Source organism: Panthera leo, chromosome B3 (genome assembly GCF_018350215.1).
Source record: "Panthera leo isolate Ple1 chromosome B3, P.leo_Ple1_pat1.1, whole genome shotgun sequence".
Classification (NCBI taxonomy): domain Eukaryota; kingdom Metazoa; phylum Chordata; class Mammalia; order Carnivora; family Felidae; genus Panthera; species Panthera leo.
In genome coordinates, this window is record NC_056684.1 from 117,770,159 (window position 1) to 117,794,917 (window position 24,759).

The 24,759-nt window shown below is 39.3% G+C and overlaps 1 protein-coding gene across 3 annotated transcripts in view; it reads left to right on the top strand.

Annotated features, from left to right (window-relative positions):
* PSEN1 (presenilin 1) overlaps nt 1-24,759 on the top strand; it is a 72,797-nt gene that overhangs the window by 1,402 nt on the left and 46,636 nt on the right. Inside the window, exons 2-3 of one of the 3 annotated variants that reach the window (XM_042943701.1) lie at nt 8,211-8,292; nt 8,385-8,524. In XM_042943701.1, coding sequence (XP_042799635.1) covers nt 8,438-8,524 — 87 coding nt within the window. In that variant the 5' untranslated portion in view covers nt 8,211-8,292; nt 8,385-8,437. The remainder of the gene's footprint in view (nt 1-8,210; nt 8,293-8,384; nt 8,525-24,759) is intronic. The other 2 variants (XM_042943703.1, XM_042943702.1) reach the window with 2 other exon arrangements.

The following is a 24,759-nucleotide window of genomic DNA, read 5'->3' on the forward strand; positions in this document are numbered from 1 at the left end:
ACTGCTGCAAGGATTTTCATTTAGGGGAAACTGAAGATTGAAGTTGGTCTCTGAGAACCACCCTAGCAGGAAAGTACAACATATGTTACCAAAGCTTATGTGATCCTGTTCCTCTCAGATCCAGGCTTCCTCTGCTCCTGCTTTCCCACTAATATTATTTTATTAAATTTTTTTTTAACATTTATTTATTATTGAGAGATAGACACAGAGCGTGAGCAGGGGAGGGGTAGAGAGAGGGGGAGACACAGAGTCTGAAGTAGGCTCCAGGCTCTGAGCTATCAGCACAGGGCCCGACTCGGGGCTCGAACTCACAAACTGTTGAGATCGTGACCTGAGCCGAAGTCGGACGCTTAACCAACTGAGCCACCTAGGTGCCCCACTAATATTATTAAAAAAAAAAAAAAAAAAAATTTTTTTTTTTTTAACGTTTATTCATTTTTTGAGAGACAGAGAGAGACAGAGCGTGAGTGGGGAAGGGGCAGAGAGAGAGGGAGACACAGAATCTGAAGCAAGCTCTAGGCCCTGGAGCCCGATGTAGGGTTCAAACTCATAGACTGTGAGATCATGACCTGAGCCGAAGTCGGATGCCCAACCGACTGAGCCACCCAGGTGCCTCTCCCACTAATATTATTGAAGATTATAGGGAGAGACTTCTTTATGGTATATTCTGAAAAACCTTTCAAAGACCTTTAATACTGACTCTTCATGTGATGTTAGGCAGATTTGGAATGTGTTTTACGAGTGACACTGTTATGGTCAGAACTTTAGGCACATTAATCTAATAGTGGGGGCTAGAATGGATAAGAGAATTGAGGTGACTTTTGCATAATTCAGGTGAGATATGATGGGAGTTTGATCTTTGGTGATGACAGGGGCTTAGAAAGGAGGAAAAACAGGAACAGGACATGGCATCCAGTAGAGAAGGAATAAAATATAAAGTTGAGTAGGAGGTTTTAAGTTTGGAGAAAGGGGGAAACGATTGCAGAAATAAGGAAGTTAGGAGCAAAGAACTAGTTTAGAGAGGAACATGAGGAAGTGGTTTGGAAGTATCACTTTGGAAGTGCCAGCAGGTGAAGATGTCCCATGGACAGACCTGGAGCTGTAAATATGAGAGTCACTGAAATAGATTTTCTAGTTGATGTTGGAGCAATGCCTAATGAAAGGAAGGGGACAAGGAGGCCCACGCAGACCCTAGGAACACTTAGAATGAAGGAGTGGAAGAAGGGCGAGGAACCACCTGAGGAGAATGAGTGGCGGGAGGAGAACCTCCAGAGCTCAGTGTCACAAAGGCTGAGGAAGGGAGGGAAGCTTCGGGAAGGAGAAGGCTGTTAGGAATTTTCAGTATCTGGCCTGGTATAGCAGAAGGAGCTGAAGATTTAGAGCAGCACTGTCTGGTAGAAACAGTATGAGGTACGAATGTTAATTTAAAACTTTTTTTAAAAGTTTGTTTATTGGCAGAGAGGGGCAGAGAGAGGGAAAGAGAGAATCCCCAGCAGGCTCTGCGCTTGATCTTACAAGCTGAGATCATGAAATGGACTGAAATCAAGAGTCAGACGCTTAACCCACTGAGCCATCCAGGCGCCTCTCCCCTAAAACTTTTTTTTTTTTTAATTTTTTTTTTTTTAACGTTTATTTATTTTTGAGACAGAGAGAGACACAGCATGAACAGGGGAGGGGCAGAGAGAGAGGGAGACACAGAATCCAAAGCAGGCTCCAGGCTCTGAGCCATCAGCCCAGAGCCCGACGCGGGGCTCGAACTCACGGACTGTGCGATCGTGACCTGAGCTGAAGTCGGCCGCTTAACCGACTGAGCCACCCAGGCGCCCCACCCCCTAAAACTTTTTAATGAACAAGTTTGATAAAGGTAGAAGGAAATAGATAAAATTAATTTTAATAGTCTATTTTATGTAACCTAGTACATCTAAAAGTTTTTATTTCAACATGTAATTAATATAAAAATATACTTGTCTGACTTCTCCTCTAGCGAGTTAGCTCCTTAAGGAAACAGAAGCATTATCTGATTTGGTAGCATCCCCAACACCTATCACAATGTCTGGTTTTGTAGAAGAAACCCTGACAGTGTGTGTTGATTAAAGGGTATTAATGTTTGGTTTTCACACTGCCCCATACAGTTCCTTAAATTGATGTAAAGCAAAAGAGAGAATGCAAGGATTGCTGAGTATAACCACTGATTTACAAATTAGTTAGATGTGAGTAGTCATGTTTTCATTAAAGATTACTTGTATTCAACCCATTTCCACAATGGATTTGAGACAAACTGGGAGTAATCATACCTTCCATGTAGAGTTACTGAAAGTAAAGGTTTTTTGGGGAAAGATTCTTTAAAATGATGACAAATATTGATAATGTAAGACCATAGTCCCATATCCACAATTATGAAATCCAAAAGCCCCTGAAAAAACCAAAAGGCTTTGTGTCATTCATTTGATAGAAAAATCTAACCTGAACCTATTGTTGTAATTTAAGATTACTTATATGTTTCACTATATAATATATATATATTTAAAAAAAATTTTTTTAACATTTATTTTTTTTTTGAGAGACAGAGACAGAGCGTGAGCAGGGGAGGGGCAGAGAGAGAGGGAGTCACAGAATCCAAAGCAGGCTCCAGGCTCTGAGCTGTCAGCATAGAGCCCAACACTGGGCTCAAACTCACGAGCTGTGAGGTCATGACGTGAGCTGAAGTTGAACACTTAACTGACTGAGCCACCCAAGCGCCCCTCACTATATATTTATTAATGTGTTTATTTTGTGGTTCTAAGACTTTGAGGGAGCATTAAAAACATACAGTATTTGCATTGTACTACCTTTATAAAATCTGAGAAAAATACGAATTCCAAACACATTTAGTCTTAAGGGTTTCAGATACAGAATCCTGGATTTAAGTCTTTTTTCGTTTTCAGTGCATCTTCTGAGCACATGTAACCATTATTATTTAAAAACAATTATAGTAACTCTACATAACAGACCTCCCCAAAACCCAGTGCCTTAGAGTATTTGACTCCATATTTGCCTCAAGTTGCAGGACTGTGGATCAGCTAGGGTAGGTCTGCTTTGCATGTTTTATTCTGGGGCCCAGGCTGAAGGGGCAGTGGCTACCCATGGTAAGCTCCTCTCAAGGCAACAGCAGAAGCAAAAGAAGACCAACTCCACAAGCAAAATTCAGCAGTCTGCTTGTGTCACATCTGCTGAGATCCCTTTGACCAAAGCAAGTTAGATGATTGTGCACAAAGGCACAGGGTGGCTAGTAGGCTGCACCCACCTTGACGCCAAAGCAGAGCCTAGCTCGATATCCCGGGCGTGGGGAAGTCTATTTTTCCCTGGGAGATGCTGGGGAGGGAGTGAATATTTGCTGAATAATAATCTAATCTACCACAGATGGCTCGCAGAAGTAGAGTGGGACGGAGGAGGGAAAAAAATCACCAAATAGATATATCACTATCATTGCTCTTTTTGGAGTCTACCACCTTCACAAAGCCTCTTGTAAGACTGAGGAAATTGTTTGCTCCCAGTCTCTTAAAATTCAGAGTCTTTCCAGTGTATATTCCTGAAGTTTTAAGTTAATTTCAAATTATTTTTATTAACTTTAATTATGAATGCAGTTTGGAGATTGGTTACATTTATTGTTGGATGTGAGGTTTTGAAAACTCAAATAGAGGCTCTCCCAGCCCATCCATATAATCAGAACTTGGGCGGCCTGTCCAGGTTTGATGTCAAACTAACATCAAAGCTGATAAATAACTTTTGTGGAAAATAAATCACAGTCTCATTTGGCACTTAAAAACTTCTTAGCATCACGATACAAAGGTACTTAAAAAAATACTTTTGGTGGGTTTTTTTTTGTTTTTTTTTTTAATGTTTATTTATTTTTGAGAGAGTGAGTGCAAGCAGCGGAGGGGCAGAAGGAGGGAGGGAGACATAATCTGAAGCAGGCTCTTCACTGTCAGCGCAGAACCAGATGCAGGGCTGGAACTCATGAACTGTGAGATCATGACCTGTGCTGAAGTCGGATGCTAAACCAACTGAGCCACCCAGACGCCCCTATTTATGGTGGTTTTCTAAGTGAAGAAGAAACTAGTCAATTGACTAGAGTCATTAAACCACCAACTCTTTGTGCTGGACAAGATCGTGATAAGTTTCACGGAGATGTTTGTTTATGTGGAATACAGATTTTGTTGGAGTGCCTGGGTGGCTTGGTCCGTTAAGCGTCCAACTCTTGATTTTGGCTCAGGTCATGATCTCAAGGTTTGTGGGTCCAAGTCTGGAGTCAGGCTGTGGGAGCCTGCTTGGAATTCTCTCTCTCCCTCTCTCTCTGCTCCTTCCCCAGCTTGTGTATGTGCACACTCTCCCCAAATAAATAAATAAATAAACTTAAAAAAAAACACACACACAAATTTTTACGTTTATCTCTGACAGTGAAGAAAGAAATATCAGTAACTAAGTAAGCTTACTGTAAGAGTTTGAGGTTTAGTTGTTACCTTGAGATGGAGTGAGAGACAGAAATGTATGTTTCTGTTGGTGCTTCCTTAAATGGGACTTTTAATAAACTTATTTTTGGGATTCTAAACCTTTGCTCTTATGATACTTTTTGAAGTGCTGATGGATAGGTTTTCTGATTAGATGGACTTTTGTTCAGCATATGTAAGCTTTGAGATTATTTGTATTCTTCTGGGGTTTTTTAGTATCATTGTGTATAATGGAAATTTTAGTTGCCCATCAGAGAAGGATTTCTTTTTCCTTTTATTTGATTGAGCAGGTGTCTTGAGAAAAAGGAAATGGATGGCAGTGAATTCAAGTGTTGTGCTCTGTCAGTCTCAGAAAATCTTTAGCAGGTGGCCAGAGAGAGAAAACAGCAAAATCTACTTCCGTCCCCTTGCAGTTCGGGTCACAAGATCTTCACTTCCCAACAGCTATCTTTTGGGGGGGTTTTTTGTTTGTTTTTTTGTTTTGTTTTGTTTTTTTGGTTCTCAGGGCAAGAATGCTAAGAATGTTATAAAATCAAGTAGTGTCCTTTGCCACACTGCCTGGACAGTTGGACAGTTGGGTCATTGGCCTTCTTCATGTAGTACTCAATTGTTTTCAGCTGTTACTGGACCAGAATCAAATCAGGCTTTGCCTGTGCCTTTCTTTGTACCAACAATGTTTGTTTGTTCACCAGGCCAGGCTGGTGCTCGCCTGTGCTTCCTGCTGAGCTCCATGTAAAGAGCAGCCCTTCCAAGAAGGGTCACCCTGTAGCTTTGTGATCTTCAAAGCATCAGTGGAAGCATGAGCTTTCTCTAAGTGAACTGGAAAAGACCTGGCCTGGGCATCAGAATACTTGGGTTCTGGAACCGGTGTTACTTGCCCCATAATCATGCACTGGCAAATTCTTTCACCTTTCCTGACCCTTAATTTTTCACATGTAAATACAGGATGTGCCTTTGAAAGTGATATTGGGATATGCCAAAGTGACTACCACATTATTGATGCTTCTTACAAGACTTGTCTGAGAAATCTCCAGTGTGATAATCAGTTTGTGTGGTTTCTTGTAATACCTGAACAGATCCTATAAACCTAAAGCTACTAGTAGAAACTACTAAAGTTAAAATGACCAGATACAAATACTAGGAGTATATATTGGGAAAACTTTTGACACTCAATTTTTAATTTAGAGTTAGATCAGTCATTGAAGTTTAAGATCTGATTTACTAGGTTTTTTTTAAAGATTTCATTTACTTCTAAGCAGCAGTTCTAGTAGTAATAAAAATCAGCTCACTATAACTTTTTTTGTTTCATAATGTAACTTAATGCTTATTGTAAACTCCCAAAGGGCAGGGATGAGTTTGTTACACAGAGGCAACATAATGTAGTATGTGAGCGTTGCTTTGCTCCTTTGCGTACTGGATGTGACCTTGTGCAAGTTAGTAGACTTCTGTGTGCCACATGGCTTTCATATGTAAAGTGGATGAAGTGAACGCAATTAGTAAATCCCCTCAGTGTCTGTCTCTGAGTTTTGGTGTAGATAGCCAGTAGGGGTGCCTCGGTGGCTCAGTTAAGCATCTGACTCTTGATTTCAGCTCAGCTCGTGATCTCACAGTTAGTGAGTTTGAGCCCCAGTTGGGCTCTGTGCTGACAGCGAGAGCTTGCTCTCTGCCTTTTTCCCCTGCTCGCGGCTCTCTCTCTCAAAATAAAAAAATGAACGTTAAAAAAAAAAAAAAGCCAGTAAACTACTATTTAGTAAATAGACAATCACTTTTCATTTCCTATTTTATCTGGTAATATACTTTACTTACTTTTTATTTATTTTTGCCCGCATGACCCCTTCTTGTATTTTGCTTGTTTCATTTGGCTAACACTCTCTTATTTATTTGTTATTTTGTTTCTGAGGGATTATATGAGAATATTAATGACAGATTTCTGAAGGTTTTTCTGTAATAGAGCTATACTTCAAATGATCTGGTATAGCAGGCAATCAGTGGAAGTGACCAACTTGTAGCTTTTTCTGTTTGCCATCCTCTGGCATTTCTGGGTTAGCTGAGGTGATAGGTACTATACTGGATGTTTTTGTGGGAAAGAAGGGGATAATATGTGCTCTGTTTGCTGATCATTAATGCTACATTAATGTTAAAATTTCAATGAGATAGTCAACTTTAAAAAATCTTAGAAGCATAGATCAGAATATTTACTTTGAATGTTTATTGGACTTATAAAAAAATATATCTGTTCTATTGGCATGCAGCTCTCTTTTAGGTAAGCTAACATACATGTTGCCAAGTCTTAATTTTATTCGTTTTAAGAGACAGGAACAGTGGTATGAATAACCATAAACGTAGGTTTACTTCCACAAAAATCTCTGAATTTTTAAATTGAAGCATATAGAAATGTGCACACATCATAGGTACAGAGCTGAGTGCGTTTTCACAGACTGAAATCCCTGTGTAACTAGCACCCAGCTCAAGAAGCAAAACATTACCAATACTCGCAAAAACTTCCCAAATATCCACTTTGAGTAAATGACCACCATAAAGGTGACTGTTGTCTCTATTTGTGTGTTTAATTAACTTTATTTTTAAAACAGATTTACATTAGTTATGTCTTATTTAGTTAATATTAATTTGCAATCCCCTGATTTCATGTCAGCTAACCATGGGCTGAAGCTGGAAGGGAGGACAAAGGTTGGCATGGTATATAAAAGTATGTAGGATAGGAGGGAAGCATACCTTGATTAAAAATTTGTCATGATTTAAATGATCTAGGTATAGGTAATTAAGGGTTAATTTGAACTCAGTACTAGAGGAGAAAATTACTTTCTGAGTGTGTGTTTTTAATCTGCCTTCGGTGTTTTTGATGAAAAATCACTAGAATGTAAAAAGAAGAGTATTTACAGGGTAGAGGATACCCAAGTTGAAAGTGAAAATGAAACCGGACATTGACAAAATACTTTCATGTGAGTGTGTAAGTGGTAATGTCTTACGGTGTGTAAATGAGAATACTGCTTAGGTATACAAACAGATTTTTTTTTCCTTCTGTATTTCTGAAGACTTTCTATGAAAAGGGAAGTTGAAATAAAAATATTGGCAGGTGGAAATTAAGGCAGACAGGCAAATGGGAATGTGTCCCCACCCCCCCCTCCCCCCAGGGTGAACTCTGGGAGACCGAATGGAATGTGTAAATAAGGCTGGGCCGGGATGCAAAGGAGAGACCTAAGGCTGGGAGTTAGGAGTCTGTGATTTTTGTCCTGGTCTGCCCAGTTGTGTGATTTTAAGCAAGTCGCTGAACTTAGGTCCTCTTCTGCTTTTGTAAAATGGGTATGTTACCTGCTTCCCCTGGCTCGGGGGCATTGTGGTAAGGATAAATGAGACGACAAAGAGAATTTTGCAAAATTAAAAGCACTAGACAATTTTACAGAGATAGAAAGGTTAATTTGGATTAGTCATCATAGGAAAAGGAATGTTGAAGAGAACATTCTTTAATATCATTTAGGTCCCTTTGCTCTAAATCTGGAATCATTAGATAGATTTGTGATTGAAAATACTTGGTTTCTCAAGTAGATTTACTCATTACCAAACTGACAAAAGTTTGTCACTTGAAGTTGATGGCAGATTAATACATTTCTGGTTTACAAATTGGTATTATAAGTGTTTGATTCATGTGAATAGATTTGCAAGGGTTTGATCAACTCTGGGTGACCTGGTAAAATCCTATTTCAGACCTGATCCGGGAGCCTGCAAATGACAGCAGCCTGAGAGGTCCTTAGAAAGCTTGGCTTGGAGGAGAACACATGAAAGAAAGGTTTGTTTTGGCTGAATGTAATTTATGGAAGTGTTTGAAAATAAAAGTATAATTGTAATGCACAAAGGATTGTTTTCTTTTTCCTTTTTCAGAACCCCAAGAGGTTTTGTTTTCTGTGAAAAAGTATTTCTATACGTTTGCTCCAATGACAGAGTTACCTGCACCCTTGTCTTACTTCCAGAATGCACAGATGTCCGAGGACAACCACCTGAGCAATACTGTACGTAGCCAGGTACAGTGTCAACCCCTGAAACTGCCCTTGCCAGACTATGGATTCAGTGACCTCCTTCCCTCATTTCCAAGAGAGGCTGAGGGGACTGAGCAAGCTTTCTCTGCTTTATCAAATTTACCTGTTAGCTGAACTTCAACTGAGGGCAAAGCATTGTACCATTTAGTGCTGGGGACACAAGGCTGTGTGAGACGTAGGTGTTAATATAGTTTCTCCCTGCCTCAGATATCGCCTCCTCTATGAAAGCCTCTCCAACTTCCCCAGCTATTTGTTATTTTACATTAACTTACTCTTACTCTTCCATGGGCCGAGTACATTTTATTTACTTTTATTTTTTCAGTACCCGGCATGGTTCCTGACAGTGCCCAGTAAATGCTCATTGGGAGAATGCACAGTGATGAATGCAAGACTGAGTGTAGAAATCCTAAGAGAGTTCAAAGGAGGGGCACCTGGGTGGCTTAGTTGGTTAAGCATCCTTCTTTGGCTCAGGTCATGATCTCACAGTTCATGGGTTTGAGCCCCAAGTTGGGCTCTGCGGTGACAGCTTGGAGCCTGGAACCTACTTCAGGCTCCCTCTCTCTGCCCCTCCTTGCTCATGCTTGCTCTCTCTCTCTCAAAAATAAACATAAACATTAAAAAAAAGAGTTCAAAGGAGAGAATCAAGAAAGGGGTGTAATTAGTGTTATGAGACACAGATGTCCAACCTGCCTGCAACTCTGTTAGCTAATCATTACAGATTGAATGTAGATCCCACAGATGGACTGTGAGATAGCTGGGAAATTGGTAGGATTTTTAGAGATGGAGCCAGAATGGGGGAACATAGAAGGCCAACTATAAGCTATGCAGGCTGTGAGGGGTCAGGTTGGGTGGGGTGGGATCAGACTTTCCCCTGTTAGAACCAGAGAGCAGAACCAGTGGTGGAAGGAGACAAGTTCTGGGTCAATAAAAAAGAATTATCTCATAATTTGTTGTACATCTGAAAGGGTGCGGACTGCCTTGTGGCTTATTGTGTGTTTGTCACTAAAAGCAGTTCCAGAGAAGGCTGGAAAACTACCAACCACATCTGCAGAGAGTTAGTCTGTGGAATGAGCAATGAGCTAGAGCACTAACTAGATGGCCTGGAAGTGCCCTTCACACTAAGATTTAGGATTCCAATTAAGGGTCAAAATGTGAGGAGGAAGGCTTCACAAAATATTCTTTGATGAATGGGTAGGATTATAGTAGAGCAAACTTCTATCACCACTGATAGAAGAAATAACACTAGTGGAGGAAGAATTTTCCTGAAATATAAATAGACAGGGAAGCTGTATCCAGAGATATGTCATCAGAGGCAGGTCACACTGTACTGCCAGAACATTTTTAATCAAGTGAGATCAAGTTAAAATAATTATCAGGGGAAGCCCTAAAAGGGAACACAAGCTGTAAAGGGTAGTATGTAGTCCGAGGGGTGTGTGAAGGAAGGGAGAGGAGAAGAGTTTTTACCTCAGTTCTTGGTTGATAATGGGTGTTACAAAGACTGGTTTTTGTGGAAACATGTTTGTAACAGCAGCTCGATACGCTCCTTTTTGCTATTTCCCTGGAATGGATTTAAACCAAAAAAAAATTTTTTTTAATGTTTATTTATTTTTGAGAGAGACAGAGACAGAGCATGAGCCAGAGAGGGACAGAGAGAAGGGGAGACAGAATCTGGAACAGGTGCCAGGCTCTGAGCTGTCAGCACAGAGCCTGACGCGGGGCTCGAACTCACCAACTGCGAGATCATGACCTGAGCCGAAGTCGGACGCTTAACTGACTGAGCCACCCAGGTGCCCCTCCCCGGAATAGATTTTTGAAAAGTTAGCATGAGACCAGATTACGAAGTTCCTTGGTAGTTTCAATGCCACAGACTTTGTAAAACTGTTACTTCAGAGTAGGGAGAGGGAAAATGGGGACAGTCCCAACTTAGTTTCTGGGTACCCCTTCCTTAACTAGAGCAGCTCCTACTGTATCTTTTTATATATTGATCTTCTGTGGATCCATTTGAACAAAAGATTCCACCACTAACAAATTTTGGGGAAAAACAACAACAACACAGTTATATGTCACCTATTTGTTCCAAACCTTCCAAAGGTATCTCATCTCAGAAAAAATCAGGTCTGAGGTCTTGACCGGATTCTTCTCCTCTGCCCCCATCCCTGTCTTATCTCTTATTAACCTCTCCCTTACTCACTGCTTCCTCATTTCTATCTCTGGGTCCTGGATTATTCTCCCATTCTTCTCAGATGGCTTTCTTCACTTGCTTTATTTAGGTCACCTCATGAGTCACCCTATCAGTGAGGCCTTTCCTTCCTCTACTCCCCTTCCCCACCCTACTACCCCTTATACCCTTCCATGCTTTACTTGTGCTTAGCACATATCAGCATTTCTACCATACTGTCTACTAACTTGTTAATGTGTTTATCTGCCTCCCTTTACTGTGTAACCCTGTATCCCCAGCTGTGGGAATGGTGCTTGGCACATAGTTAGCTCTCCATTGTTAATGCAGTATTACTTACATCCCTCACACTCAGGTTTTGTGGGGCTTTCATGGTATATATATATATATATATATATTTTTTTTTTTTTTTGTCTGCCTTGTTTTATACCTTAGTGATTGATAAATTGAAATAAAGGGCGCTGTAGAGGAGTTACAGTTGACATGGGATTTTTATTGATAATTACATGTACTCGTGTAATTTTAGCAAGTTTTAGTGCTAATGTTGTCAGTGGTACCTTCCAGATCTTTTAGGGGACCACTGCCTAGAAAACCAGGCCTGATTTATTTAATTTTAACCCTGCCATTGATTATGGGATATCAAATAAGTTTATCTTTTGTTTATCTTCTTAAAAATGTCTTCTGCAGCTTACAAATATCTTCTGTATACATTCTCATACTTTCCAGTTACCATGGGATAGGTATTATTCCCATTTTGCAGTTTAAATGCTTGTCCAAGATCACATAGAAAATTATAGGACAAACCTGGTACATAAAACTGTGCTTTCTAATGTCAAGCTTCCTCCAGTGTTCTTTCTGTTCTTACAACTATCTCTTACCCCAGGAAAATGTTACAATACTAAAAGGAGATATTGTATGAAAAAATTCTGGGGAAGGAAAATACAAGTCTTGTGTATTCATTTTGCGCCAGTGTACTTGAAACAAAACAAAACCAAAAAGGAAAAGAATCTCATTGTTACGGTTTTTTTTTTTTTTTGCTATAAAGAAGCCATTGTGTACATGCTTTGGTTGGTTATGAAAAAATGGGGGTAAGTCCAAATTTAAATTGAATGTAGATGACTGTTTTTGTGGATTAATTGAAAGCAGCTCTTTTATTTCCCCTCTTGGAGAGTGGATTTGTTAGATACAAGCACATGAAGACAAGCCTCTGCAGGCATCAAAAGTCCTTATCAGGCTTATTTCTTTATTTGCTCAGTGGCTAGTTTAGAAGAATCACAAGGAAATTGAGAGATGTGGAAAGTTTCAGTCTTTCCATGCTGCTCAGGAAAGGAAACTAACATATTGAATGTCTTCAGTGAGTTAGACCCTGTGCTAGATACTGTCACAAACATTATTTAGTTTTAGGGCCATATATTTAGGGCCTCTGAATTAAAGTGCTATTAAAATGTTCTGTTAAGGTGCTTATCTATAACAATATATCCCCTAGAGTGTGCATGTAGGTTATTTTAAATATTATAAAAATAAATGAACATTCATTTAAACATATTTTTGAAACTAGAAGGAAAGTAGAAGGAAAGTAACTTTCTTACAGAATTTATTCAGATATCAGTGTAAAAAATGGACTTCTATTCCTTTACTCCATCTCTTCCTCCAACGTCAGGAGCATCTGTAGTCTTGAACTTATGGGGCTATCCTTTGGGTTTGGGGGACCTATGAGGATTCAGGAACAGTGATGAATTGGCAATTAGCGGTTGTGGCTGAGTGACCTATAAATAGGCCCTTTAAAGGAAAGAACTCTCATCCAGGTGTAATTTGAAACAGCTGTTTGTAAGTTGGTTTAATTCACTTAATTTCTTAGTACCTCATTTTTCCCATCTGTATAATTAAGATGGTTTATTAGATAAATTCTCTCTCCTAAGTTTTGTTGTGACCAGGAGTTAGGGTGGCCAACTGTCCTGGTATGCCCAAGACCGAGAGGTCCCTGGAACACAGGGCTTTCAGTTTTAAAACTGGGACAGTCCTGAGAAAATAAGATCAAGGTGATTACCCTATGAGAAGTATAATGAAATTAAAATCATTTGGAGCTGATTAACCCAGTCTTACTCAGTTAGGTGACTTTGTTGTGTAACTTCAAGTATAATTGCAATGGTATATCGTTAGTGTTCAAGTAGAAGATAACATTTAAAACATTTCTGTCTTTCCAGAAACAAAATGTTGCCCATGACTTCATTCCTCCATCCTTAGCAGATAGAGGATGGGCTGCCTTAGCCCAGAAAAGAGGTTTTCCTTTTGTCAGCTATGGGTAATCTCATTCACAGTGAAGGGAGTTAGAGTTTGATGAGATTAGTCAAGAGAGCTGAAAAATTGTGGTCTTGTTTTAATCCAAATATTTATTTCTGAAATTTTTAATATGAAGTATTTTAAGCGTATGCAGGAAGTATGACAAATAATGTAATAAGTACCCATTTACCTACCACCCAACTTTATTAAACTTTAATGTCTTGTCATGTTTGCTTTGTATACTTTGTTAATTTTGAAGAGTATTTTCACTGAGGTTTTTCTGTTTCTGTTATATATTGATCGTACATGAAATGAAATCCTCACCAAACTAAACAAAATTTGCAATTAATTTGGACAGGTGGTCTAATTATATAACAGAAAGAAATTAAAGATAAAATTGGAGCCTCTCTCCCATATTCCCCTTCTTATTTTCCTGGCCTTTAGTTGCTATCCTGAATTTAGTGTTTGTCATGCTTACTATATTTATGAACATAAGCGATATTTAATATATCACCACTTTGCAGGTTTTAAAACTGTGTATGAAATATATGTGTGTATGTGAAAGTTGTAGAAGAAAATTCCCACATTTTTGAAATGCATAAGTATATGTTGCAGAAGAGACCTGTTTTTGGCATTTATGTATATATAGACGCATAAAGCTCTAGTTCATTCGTTTTTTATTTATTTTGTGAACGTATAAAAATGATCTAGTTTTTGTTTATAAATATTTAATAGTTTCCAGTTTTTCACAGTAACCAGCAGTGTTGCAATGATACTCTTATTCATTAATCCTTCTGCACATGTAAGAGCTTCTCAATGATAATCACTATGATTGGGTATATGGATCTTACATTGTATTAGAGTTTGCCAGTATGTTTTCTGAAGTGGTTGTATATCAAGAGCATACAGCAGTTTTCATTCTTTTATATCCTGGCCAGTTTTTGGTATTGTCTGACTTCGTGTGTATCAGTTGGATGGGTTTGAAATGACTCCTCAGGTTACTTTAATTGTATTTTCCTAGTTTCTAGTAAGGTGGAACTTTTTTCCTTATGCTTATTGGCCATTTGCATTTCCTCTTCTGCGAATTGCCTGTTTATGTTCTTTGCCCATTTTTCTACTAGTTGTCTTTAAAAAAATTTTTTTTTTAATGTTTATTTTTGAGGGAGAGAGAGAGAGACAGAGTATGAGTGTGGGAGGGGCAGAGTGAAAGGGAGACACAGACTCCGAAGCAGGCTCCAGCTCTTGAGCTGTCGGCACAGAGCCCAACGTGGGGCTCGAACTCACGAGCCATGAGATCATGACCTGAGCCAAAGTCGTACGCTTAACTGACTGAGCCACCCAGACGACCCTAGAAAATTATTTTTAAAAGAAGTTTTTGAATGTGAAGAAAAGTTGCAAAAGGACAGTGTGCTATTTGAGGAATATCTATGGAAAGGGGAGAAGCATTCAAGGTTCTCTGTGATGAGTGAGTAAGAGTAGTAGGAGAGTTGGAGCAACTGATGTAAAAGAAACTAAAACAGCATGCTAGCATTGGGTCTTTGAAAGCGCCTGTATTGATCGCCATATATTACATTATGCCCTCGAGGTATGTTTGTCAGTCTCCAGTTTAAAAGACTGAAATGTTTACAATGCATTTTAGAAAATTTTCCTTAAAAAATAGTAAGTTTTGGGGTGCCTGGGTGGCTCAGTCTGTTGAGCGTCTGACTCTTGATTTCGGCTCAGGTGGTGATCCCAGGGTCTCCTGGTTCGCAGGCTCAAGCCCTGCACTGGCGCTGTCAGCCGTACTGTAAACACGGAGCCTGCTTGGGATTCTCTCTCTCCCTTTCTCTCTGCCCTTCTCTCTCTCTCTTTTCTCCCTCCCTCTCTCAATAAGTAAATAAACTTTAAAAAAAATAGTTTGGTATGTCACAGGAGCTAAGTGGAGAATTTTATTCTTTTTCTGTCAAGAAAGTGTGCCTTGCTTACTTAGAGGTGGCATTCTATCAAAAGTTTTTACTTTTTTTTCCATTAGTTTACTCACCACCTCTAACTAGAAGCTAGCTAATGAGTCAACTATTTCTGACAGAGGCCAAAGCTTACAAGTTGTGAAATAGTTGAAGTTCTTGGTTTCCTAAATGTATTGTATAGTTTGGATATTAAAGTAGCTCTAACAAGAACATTATTTGGGCCTTTTTCTGTAGTTTGTGATCTGTCATAATCCTTAGGTTTACTTTTACTGTACCTGTTAAAATAGTTTGTAATGTTTTATTTTTCTGGTGCAAAATTTTGATGAGTAGAGCTCTTTTTCCTTGACTTGTCATCATTTTTTGCCAGAAGCCTCCATTTCATCTGATGTGACAGGAATATACTGGAACTAGAGAAAATTGAAAGTATAAACTTCAGAATAGTGAAAATTCATGTTTTGAGTTGGTGTAGATTTACATCTTTTATGTGGATTAGCTGAGACCTTAGTTTTCTAAAACATAGAAGAATTTTTTAGAGTAAGTCTAGGATTTTTTTATATTGTTGATTAGCCTTTTTAAAACATATATTAGAGGGGCGCCTGGGTGGCTCAGTCGGTTGAGCATCTGACTTCAGCTCAGGTCATGATCTCACACTCCATGAGTTCGAGCCCCCGCATCTGGCTCTGTGCTGACAGCTCAGAACCTGGAGCCTGCTTCGGATTCTGTGTCTCTCTTTCTCTCTGCCCCTCCCCTGCTCATGCTCTCTCTGTGTCTCAAAAATAAAATTAAAAAATATTTAAAAAAATTAAAATGTATATTGGAGCAGGGAGTTTCAAACCTTCTTGTGCATTGGAATCCTCTGGAAGAACTGTTAATAAAAATTATTTGACTCCCAACCCCAAAGTTACTGATTCTGTAAGTCTGAGATAGGGTCACAGAGTTTGCATTTCTGATCCGTTCTCAGAATTTGCCAGTGCTTTCGGTCTGGGGTTTGAGAACGAATTATTTAGGTAAAGAAATGAAGGGAAAGTGACATCAGAGAAAAATGATAAGATTCATAAATGGGATTTTGGAATTTTTATTCATGTTCCTTTATTCTGACCTAAATTTTCTAGACCTTAAAGAAATAAATTGTCAACAGCCTTTTTGATTTACACTAGAAAATGTCAGTCCTTTGTAAATGAAATAGAAATAAATAAAATAGAAACCTTAAAGTAGTAATCCATTGAAAGATCAATAATGATTCTCTATATAAAGCAATTGCTGAAGTGTACTTATGTGAGTCCAATACCTTCAGTTGCTAAATTTATAAAATTACAGCATGTTTAGTCTTTAAAAATAAAGGTTTTCTGCATTATCTTTTTTTAATTCAAAACGTTAAATGCGAAGAACTTTATTAAGTTGTTAGCAAATCATAGACTGATAGAACTAACCTCATTTCTCTCTTCTCTTCTCTTCTCTTCTCTTCTCTTCTCTTCTCTTCTCTTCTCTTCTCTTCTCTTCATGTTTATTTTTGAGAGGGATAGGAGAGAGAGGGAGACAGGATCCAAGCAGGCTCTGTGCTGTCAGTGCAGAGCCCAGTGCAGGGCTCGAACTCTCGAACTGTGAGATTGTGACCTATGCCAAAGTTCGATGCTTAACGAACTGAGCCACCCAGGCGCCCCCACAATATAAAATTATAAACTTAAGTGTGGCAATAACTGCCATGAATAAAGTAAAAAAATAAACTGGGCAAAAACAAAACAAATAGAAACAAACAAACAAAAAAAAGAAAAAATAAACTGGACAAATTATTATTATGCTGATAATGCATAATATATGCATAATATATGCATAATATATGCATTATACCTTAATGTACAAAGAATGCTTATGAAGTCAAAAGAAATATGAACAATTCATTAACAGCATGGCCAAAGGATTTGAACAATGCTAATATAAGAAGAAATATTAATGTCTGTAAATATATGAAAAGACTAGTTGATCAACCTTAATAATAAGAAGAAACACAGAAGTGAAAACTTTTCATTTTTCACCTATCAGTGAGCAAGGATTGAAACCCACTATGGGGTGCCTTGCTGTCTCAGTGAGTAGAGCATGCAACCCTGGGTTGTAAGTTCAAGCCCCATGTTGGGGGTAGAGATAATGTAAAAAAAAAAAATAAAAGAAACTCCTTGCTACTAAAGATATGGGGAGATAGGCATTCTCATGTGTTGCTCATGGGAGTTTAATTTGTGTTTATTTGGTTAATTTTTTTTGATGTTTATTTTTGAGAGAGAGAGAGACCGCATGCAAGCAGGTGAGGGGCAGAGAGACAGGGAGGCACAGAATCTAAAGCAGGCTCCAGGCTCTGAGCTGTCAGCACAGAGCCTGACATGGGGCTTGAACTCATGAACTGCAAGGTCATGACCTGAGTCGAAGTTGGATGCTTACCAGATTAAGCCACCCAGGCTCCCTAGTTTCTGTTTATTTGGAAGCAAGTTGTCAATTGAGTCTGCAAATACATAGGCCTTTTGGAGATAATTTGGCAGTTAAGTCTAAAAATGTACACACATTTTGACCTAGGATTTCCACTTTTGGAAATTTATGTTATACAAATATTACCATAAGAGTGCCAAGAAATGTAGACAAGCATATTTGTTGAAGCATTATGTGTAACAGTGAGAATTTTCAGATAATTTCAATAGTGTGTTACTTACGGCTTATCCAATCAGTAGTATAAGGTAATGGTTAATAGTAGGATTTTTTTTTTTTTTTTTTTTTGGCTTATCCAATCAGTAGTTAAGGTAGTATAAGGTAGTACCTTATATCAGTAGTATAAGGTAATGGTTAATAGTAGGCTTTTTTTTTTTTAAGTTGATTTATTTATTTTTGAGAGAGAGAGCACGTGAGTGAGCACACAAGCCAGGAAGGGGCAGAGAGAGAGGGAGACACAGAATCCAAAACAGGTTCCAGGCTCTGAGCTGTCAGCACAGAGCCCGACATGGGGCTTGAACCCAGGTACCCTGAGATCATGATCTGAGCTGAAGTTGGATGCTCAACCAGCTGAGCACCCAGGCACCCCCTAAGTATAATCTTTTAATTACAATAGTAAAACTTAAAAAAAAAGCAGGGGTGCCTTAGTTGGTTGAGTGTCCAAGGCTCTTGATTTTGGCTCAGGTCATGATCCCAGGGTCATGGGATTGAGCCCTGTGTTGGGCTCTGTGCTGAGCCTGGAGCCTGCTTGGGATTTCCTCTCTCCTTTGGCCCCTCTCCCCTGCTGGCTTGCGCAAATGTTCTCGCTCTTAAAAACAAAACAAAACAAAAAAAAAGGCAGACAGAAAACAAGGTTCAAAACAAAACAAGCACTACACTGTATTAAAAATACCTCCACAGTTTTTGCTGCTTGAGAAGTATTCTCCCTGTTTGAGGATTCGCATGCCTTGGGTGGCTGGACATGTACTTGCATCCTGTTCTGAAGTAAGGAGAAGGGAGAAGGAATTAAAACAAAGCCTCTGAGTTTATCGTGTAGGAGATGTGGGGAATCTGGCTTCATAGGAACTCACTTCCCACATACTTACCATTTCCCAAAGGACCCCACCCTCCCTGACACTTACAACATTTATATAGTGAGTAATCCTTCCCTCTGCCGCTGAAATGAAAGCATTTATAATGGCTATAGCACTTGTTTTTCTGAACCTTAAAAATAGCTTTAAAATTTTTTTTTTAGCACTTATTTATTTTGGAGAAACAGCACAAGCAAGGGAGGGGCAGAGAGAGAGGGAGACACAGAATCTGAAGCAGGCTCTATCTAGGCTCTGAGCTGTCAGTCAGGACAGAGCCCAATGGAGGGCTCAAACCCATGAACCATGAGATCATGACTTTACCCGAAGTCGGACGCCTAACTGACTGAGCCACCCAGGCCCCCCGAAAATAGCTTTTAAAGGCAAAACTATGGAGGCAGTAAAAAAAAAAAAAAAATCAGTGGTTTCCCAGAGTTGTAGTAGGGAGAGAGAGATAAATAAACAGAATATAGAGGATTTTTAGGACAGTGAAACTATTCTATATGATACTATGGTGGATACATATTATTATACATTTTTCAAAACCCATGGAATATGTGACACAAGACTGAACCTTAATGTAAACTATGGACTTTGGGTGATAGTGACATGTTAATGTACATTCATTGATTGTACACTCTGGTATAGGATGTTGATGAGGTAGAAAGGCTGTGTGAGGGCAAGGGGTACATGTAAACTCTGTACTTTGTTTTTTTATGTTTATTTTGAGAGAGCATGTGTGCACCGGCACATGGGGGCTGGTTGGGGAGGGACAGAGAAAGAAGGAGAGGGAGAATTCCCAGCAGGCTCCACGATGTCAGCACAGAGCCGACCTGGGGCTCAATCCCCTAACTGTGAGATCATAGACCTGAGTCAAAATCAAGAGTCCGAAGTTTAGCCAACTGAGTCATCCAACGGCCCTATGAACTCTGTACTTTCTGCTCAGTTTTGCTGTGAACCTAAAATTGCTCTAAAGAGTAAAGTCTATTTTTAAAGATAGAAATGACCTACCAAGCCACACACACAAAAGGCCTATATGTTCTTTATCTTTTAGAAGTCTGTGCTAAAATACCTCTGAATGAAATGATGCATCCAAATTTGCCTCATACACAGGGGCAGGATGTATGGGAAAATAGATGAAATAAGATTAGCCATGAGTTAATAATTGAAGCTGAGTGAAGGGCACATGGGACTTCATTTTACATTTCTGGCAGTATTTGTTTTAACTTTTTCCATAATAAAAAAGTGGTTTTTTTTAATTAATGCTAAGTCATCATCTTAATATTTAGCTGAGAAGATTTTTCATTTTGGAAATCTATTAGTAGTTCTAGTGTTACTCTCCTTATTTAACACTTTGAAAGCACCTACACACCCCTTTGAGAAAGACCCTTTATTTTTTAGAACAGCTTTATCGAGGTATAATTGGCATTCAGTAAACTACCCATATTTAAAGTATGCGATTTGATAAGTTTTGACATGTGAATATATCCTTGAAACAACCACCACAGTCAATGAACTTAATCACCCTCAAAGTTCCTCGTGTTCCTTTGCAGTCTTTGCCTCTTGCCTCTCCACAGCTACTCCTCATCCCCAGGCAAGTACTGATCAAATTTTTGTCACTATACTCTAGTTTTCACTTCCTAGACTTTTGTACAGATGAGATCATACAGTACATACTTTTTTGTCTGGCTTCTTTTTCTTTTCTTTATTTTTAAATACTTACTTTTGAGAGAGAGCAAGCGGGGGAGGGGCAGAGAGGGGGACAGAGGTTCTGAAGTGGGCTCTTCACTGATAGCAGAGAGCCCAAAGCAAGGCTCAAACTTAGGGAACTATGAGATCATGACTTGAGCTGAAGTTGGATGCTTCGGTGGATGCTTGGTGGCAAACTGAGCCACCTAGGTGCTTTTCTTTCCTTTCTTTTTTTTTTTTTTTTTTTTTTTTTTTTAATTTTTTTAACATTTATTCATTTTTGAAAGGCAGAGAGAGAGCGCGAACGGGGGAGGGGCAGAGAGAGAGGGAGACACAGAAACAGAAGCAGGCTCCAGGCTCCGAGCTGTCAGCACAGAGCCCGACGCGGGGCTCGAACTCACGGACCGCGAGATCACAACCTGAGCCAAAGTCAGCCGCTCAACCGACTGAGCCACCCAGGCGCCCCGTTTTTATTTTCTTAACAGTGTTTTTTGAGAAGTGGAACTATGTCGGTTTAGATACTGATGAAATCTTTTGTATCAGTTTTTTGCTTTGTAGACCTTTTTTTGGGTGTCATATCTAAAACATCTTTGCTTAACTCAGGTTCTCAAAAGTTTGTATGTTTTCTTCCGGAAACTTGACAGTTTTAGGTTTTATATTTAAGTCTGTATAGTATAATTTTTTTGTACATCATATGAGATATGGAAAAAGTTCGTTTTTCTCCATTTGGATTTCCAATTGTTTCAGTACCATTTGTTGAAAAATTCTCCACCAAATTGCCTTTGTACCTTTGGCAAAAATCAATTGTCTAAATATGTATCTTTTTATTTCTGGACTTTCTGGTCTGTTCTGTTGGTCTATTTGTCGGTCTTTGTGCCACTACATTTTCTTGATTATTGTAACTGTATAAGAAGTCTTGAAATCAAATAGCATTAGTTCTCTAACTTTGCAAGTTGTTTCAGATAGCATAGGTCCTTTGTATTCCCATATGGATTTTGCAAGCGTTTCTACAAAAAAAGCCTGCTGGAATTTTGACTGAGATTACATTGAATCTATAGATCAGCTGGGAGTGAAGTATTGGTATAATTGACACCTTAACAGTAATGAGTCTTGGAGAGCCTGGGTGACTAAGTTGGTTAAGCATCTGACTTCGGCTCAGGCATGATCTTATGGTTCATGGGTTGATCCCAGCACAGATCCTGCTTGGGATTCTCTCTGTCTCTCTCTACCCCGTCCCTCACTCACGCTTTCTCTCTCTCTCAAAATAAATAAAATTAAATAAAAAAAAAAAAAGATGGGAATGCAAGCTGGTGCAGCCACTCTGGAAAACAGTATAGAGGTTCCTCAAAAAATTAAAAATAGAACTACCCTACAACCCACAATTGTACCAGTAGGCATTTATCCATGGGATAGAGGTGTGCTGTTTCGAAGGGACACATGCACCCCCATGTTTATAGCAGCACTATCAACAATAGCCAAAGTATGGAAAGAGCCCAAATGTCCATCCACGGATGAATGGATAAAGAAGATGTGGTATATATATACAATGGAGTATTACTCGCAATCAAAAAGAATGAAATCTTGCCATTTGCAACTACGTGGATGGAACTGGAGGGTATTGTGCTAAGTGAAATTTGTCAGAGAAAGACAAAAATCATATGACTTCCCTCATATGAGGACTTTAAGAGACAAAACAGATGAACATAAGGGAAGGGAAACAAAAATAGTATAAAATCAGGGAGGGGGACAAAACAGAGGAGACTCATAAATATGGAGAACAAACTGAGGGTTACTGGAGGGGTTGTGGGAGGGGGAATGGGTTAAACGGGTAAGGGGCACTAAGGAATCTACTCCTGAAATCATTGTTGCACTATATGCTAATTTGGATGTAAATTAAAAATAATTAAAAATAAAGAATTAAAAAATTAAAGAAAAACAATCATGAGCCTTTCAATCCATGAACACAACGTATCCATACATTTATTTAGGTCTTTAAAATTTTTTAAAAAAATTTTTTTATGTTTATTTTTGAGAGAGAGAGAGGAGACACAATCTGAAATAGGCTCCAGGCTCAGAGCTGTCAGCACAGAGCCCAATGTGGGGCTCGAACTCATGAGCCACGAGATCACAACCTGAGCAGGAGTTGAACACTTAACTAACTGAGCCACCCAGGCACCCTCCCAAAAACATTTTTTTTTTTTTAAGTTGTGGTAAATATATAACAAAATTTAAAACTTACTATCTTAGCCATTTTTAAGTGTCCCGTTCAGTAGTGTTAACTGTACTCACATTGTGGTGCAACAGAGCTCTACAAATTTTTCAACTTGTAAAACTGAAACTCTACACACTGAAGAACAACTCCTCGTTTCCCTCTTCCCCCAGTGCCTGGCAATCGCAATTATGCTTTCTGTTTTTTTGAGTTGATACTTGATACTTCAACAAGTAGAATTGTACAACATTTGTCTTTTTGTGACTTGTTTCACTTAGTATAATGTCCTCAGAGTTTCATCCATGTTTTAACATGTGACAAGATTTCCTTCTCTTTTAAGGCTGAATAATATTCCATTATACATATGTACCACATTTTCTTTATCTGTTGATGGACATTTGAGTAGCTCTCCCTTGGCTATTGTGAATAATGCTGCAGTGACCACTGGTGTGCAAATATCTCTTTAAGATATTGCTTTCAATTATTTTGGATATATACCCAGAAGTAGGGTTGCTGGACCATATGATATTTCTGTTTTTAATCTTTTGTCTATAAATGCCATGCCATTTTACCTTCCTACCCATAGTGCACAAGGGTTTCAGTTTCTCTGCATCCTAATATTTGTTACTGTTTTGTTAGTAGCCATCCTAATGGGTATAAGATGATATCTCATTGTAGTTTTGATTTGTATTTCTCTAATGATTAGTGATCTTGAACATCTTTTTTTTTTTTTTTTTTTTTTTAAAGTTTATTTTTCAGGGAGAGGGCAGAAGCGGGAGAGGGTCAGGAGCACCCAGGTGGCTCAGTCAGTTGGGCGTCCGACTTCGGCCCAGGTCATGATCCTGCACTTCGTGGGTTCAAGCCCCGTGTCGGGCTCTGCTGACAGCTTAGAGCCTGGAGCCTGCTTCAGATTCTGTGTCTCGCTTCCTCTCTGCCCCTCCCCTGCTTGCATTCTGTCTTTCTGTTTCCCAGTAAATAAATAAATACTTAAAAAAAAAAAAGCAGGGAGGGACAGAGAGAAGGAGAGACAGAATCCCAAGCAGGCTCTGCGCCTTCAGCCCAGAGCCCAGTGTGGGGCTCGAACTCATGAACTGTGAGATCATGACCTGAGCCCAAACCAAGAGTCAGACACTCAACTGACTGCACCACCCAGGCACCCCAAAAGCTATTTTTTAATGTTTTATTTATTTTTGAAAGAGAGCGTGCGTGAGCGGGGAGGGGCAGAGAGAGGGAGACACAGAATCCAAAGCAGGCTCCAGGCTCTGAGCTGTCAACACAGAGCCCGATGCAGGGCTTGAACTCATGAACCGTGAATTCATGACCTGAGCCCAAGTTGGAAGCGTAACCGACTTAGCCACCCAGGTGCCCCTTGAACATCTTTTTATATGCTTGTTGGCCTTTTGTCTTTGTTGTTTGGAGGAATGTCTGTTCAAGTCTTTTGCCCATTTTAAATGAGATTATTTGTTTTTTGTCGTCGTTGTGTTACATCCAAATATATTCTGGATATTTACCCTTTATCAGATACATGATTCGCAAATATTTTCTCCCATTCTGTGGTTCTTTTTTACTCTGTTGATTGTTTTTTTGATGCAAAGAAGTCTTAAAGTTTGATGTAGTCTCATTTTTCTGTATTTGCTCTTGCTCTTTAATTTCTCTGAGCAAATATTTTGTAGTTTTCAATGCACAAGTATATTTGGGGCTCCTCAAGATCATGCTCATGTTCAGTGATTAGCTAGAAGGCCTCACAGAACTCTGAAAAGCTATTATACTCACTGGTTATAGTTTATTATAGAGAAAGGATACAAATTAAAATTAGTGACAGAAAAATGCATGTAGGGCAGAGTCCGGGAGATACCAGGCACAAGCTTCCAGTTGTTTTCTCCCAGCGGAGTTGGAGGAGCAGTACTTAATTCTTCCAGGAACAGCATGTGACAACATGCAGAGTATTGCCAACCAGGAAGCTTACTTGAGCTTTGGTGTCCAGGAGTTTTATTGGCCGTTGGTCATGTAGACATGACTGACCATAGTTCTCCAGCCCCTCCCAAGGTCAAGCAGATACCTTGTGGCCCAAGACTTCCACCATAGATCACATTGTTAGCAATGTGACCCAAAGCTTCATGTAAATAAAAACACTCTTAACAGGCAGGATATTCCAAAGGCTTAGAGGTTATCGCCCAGGAACTAGGCCAAATCTTTCTTTGGTATGTACAGGGGTTGGACACCCCTTGACCTGCTGAGTTCATCCTTTACAGTAGGCCTTTCACATCTTTTCATCTTTCAGGTCTCAGCTCAAATACCACTTCCTCAGGAAGATATTATCTGACCACATTATCTAAAAGTAGTCCCATCCCACGTATTTTTTATCACATCACCCTGTTATA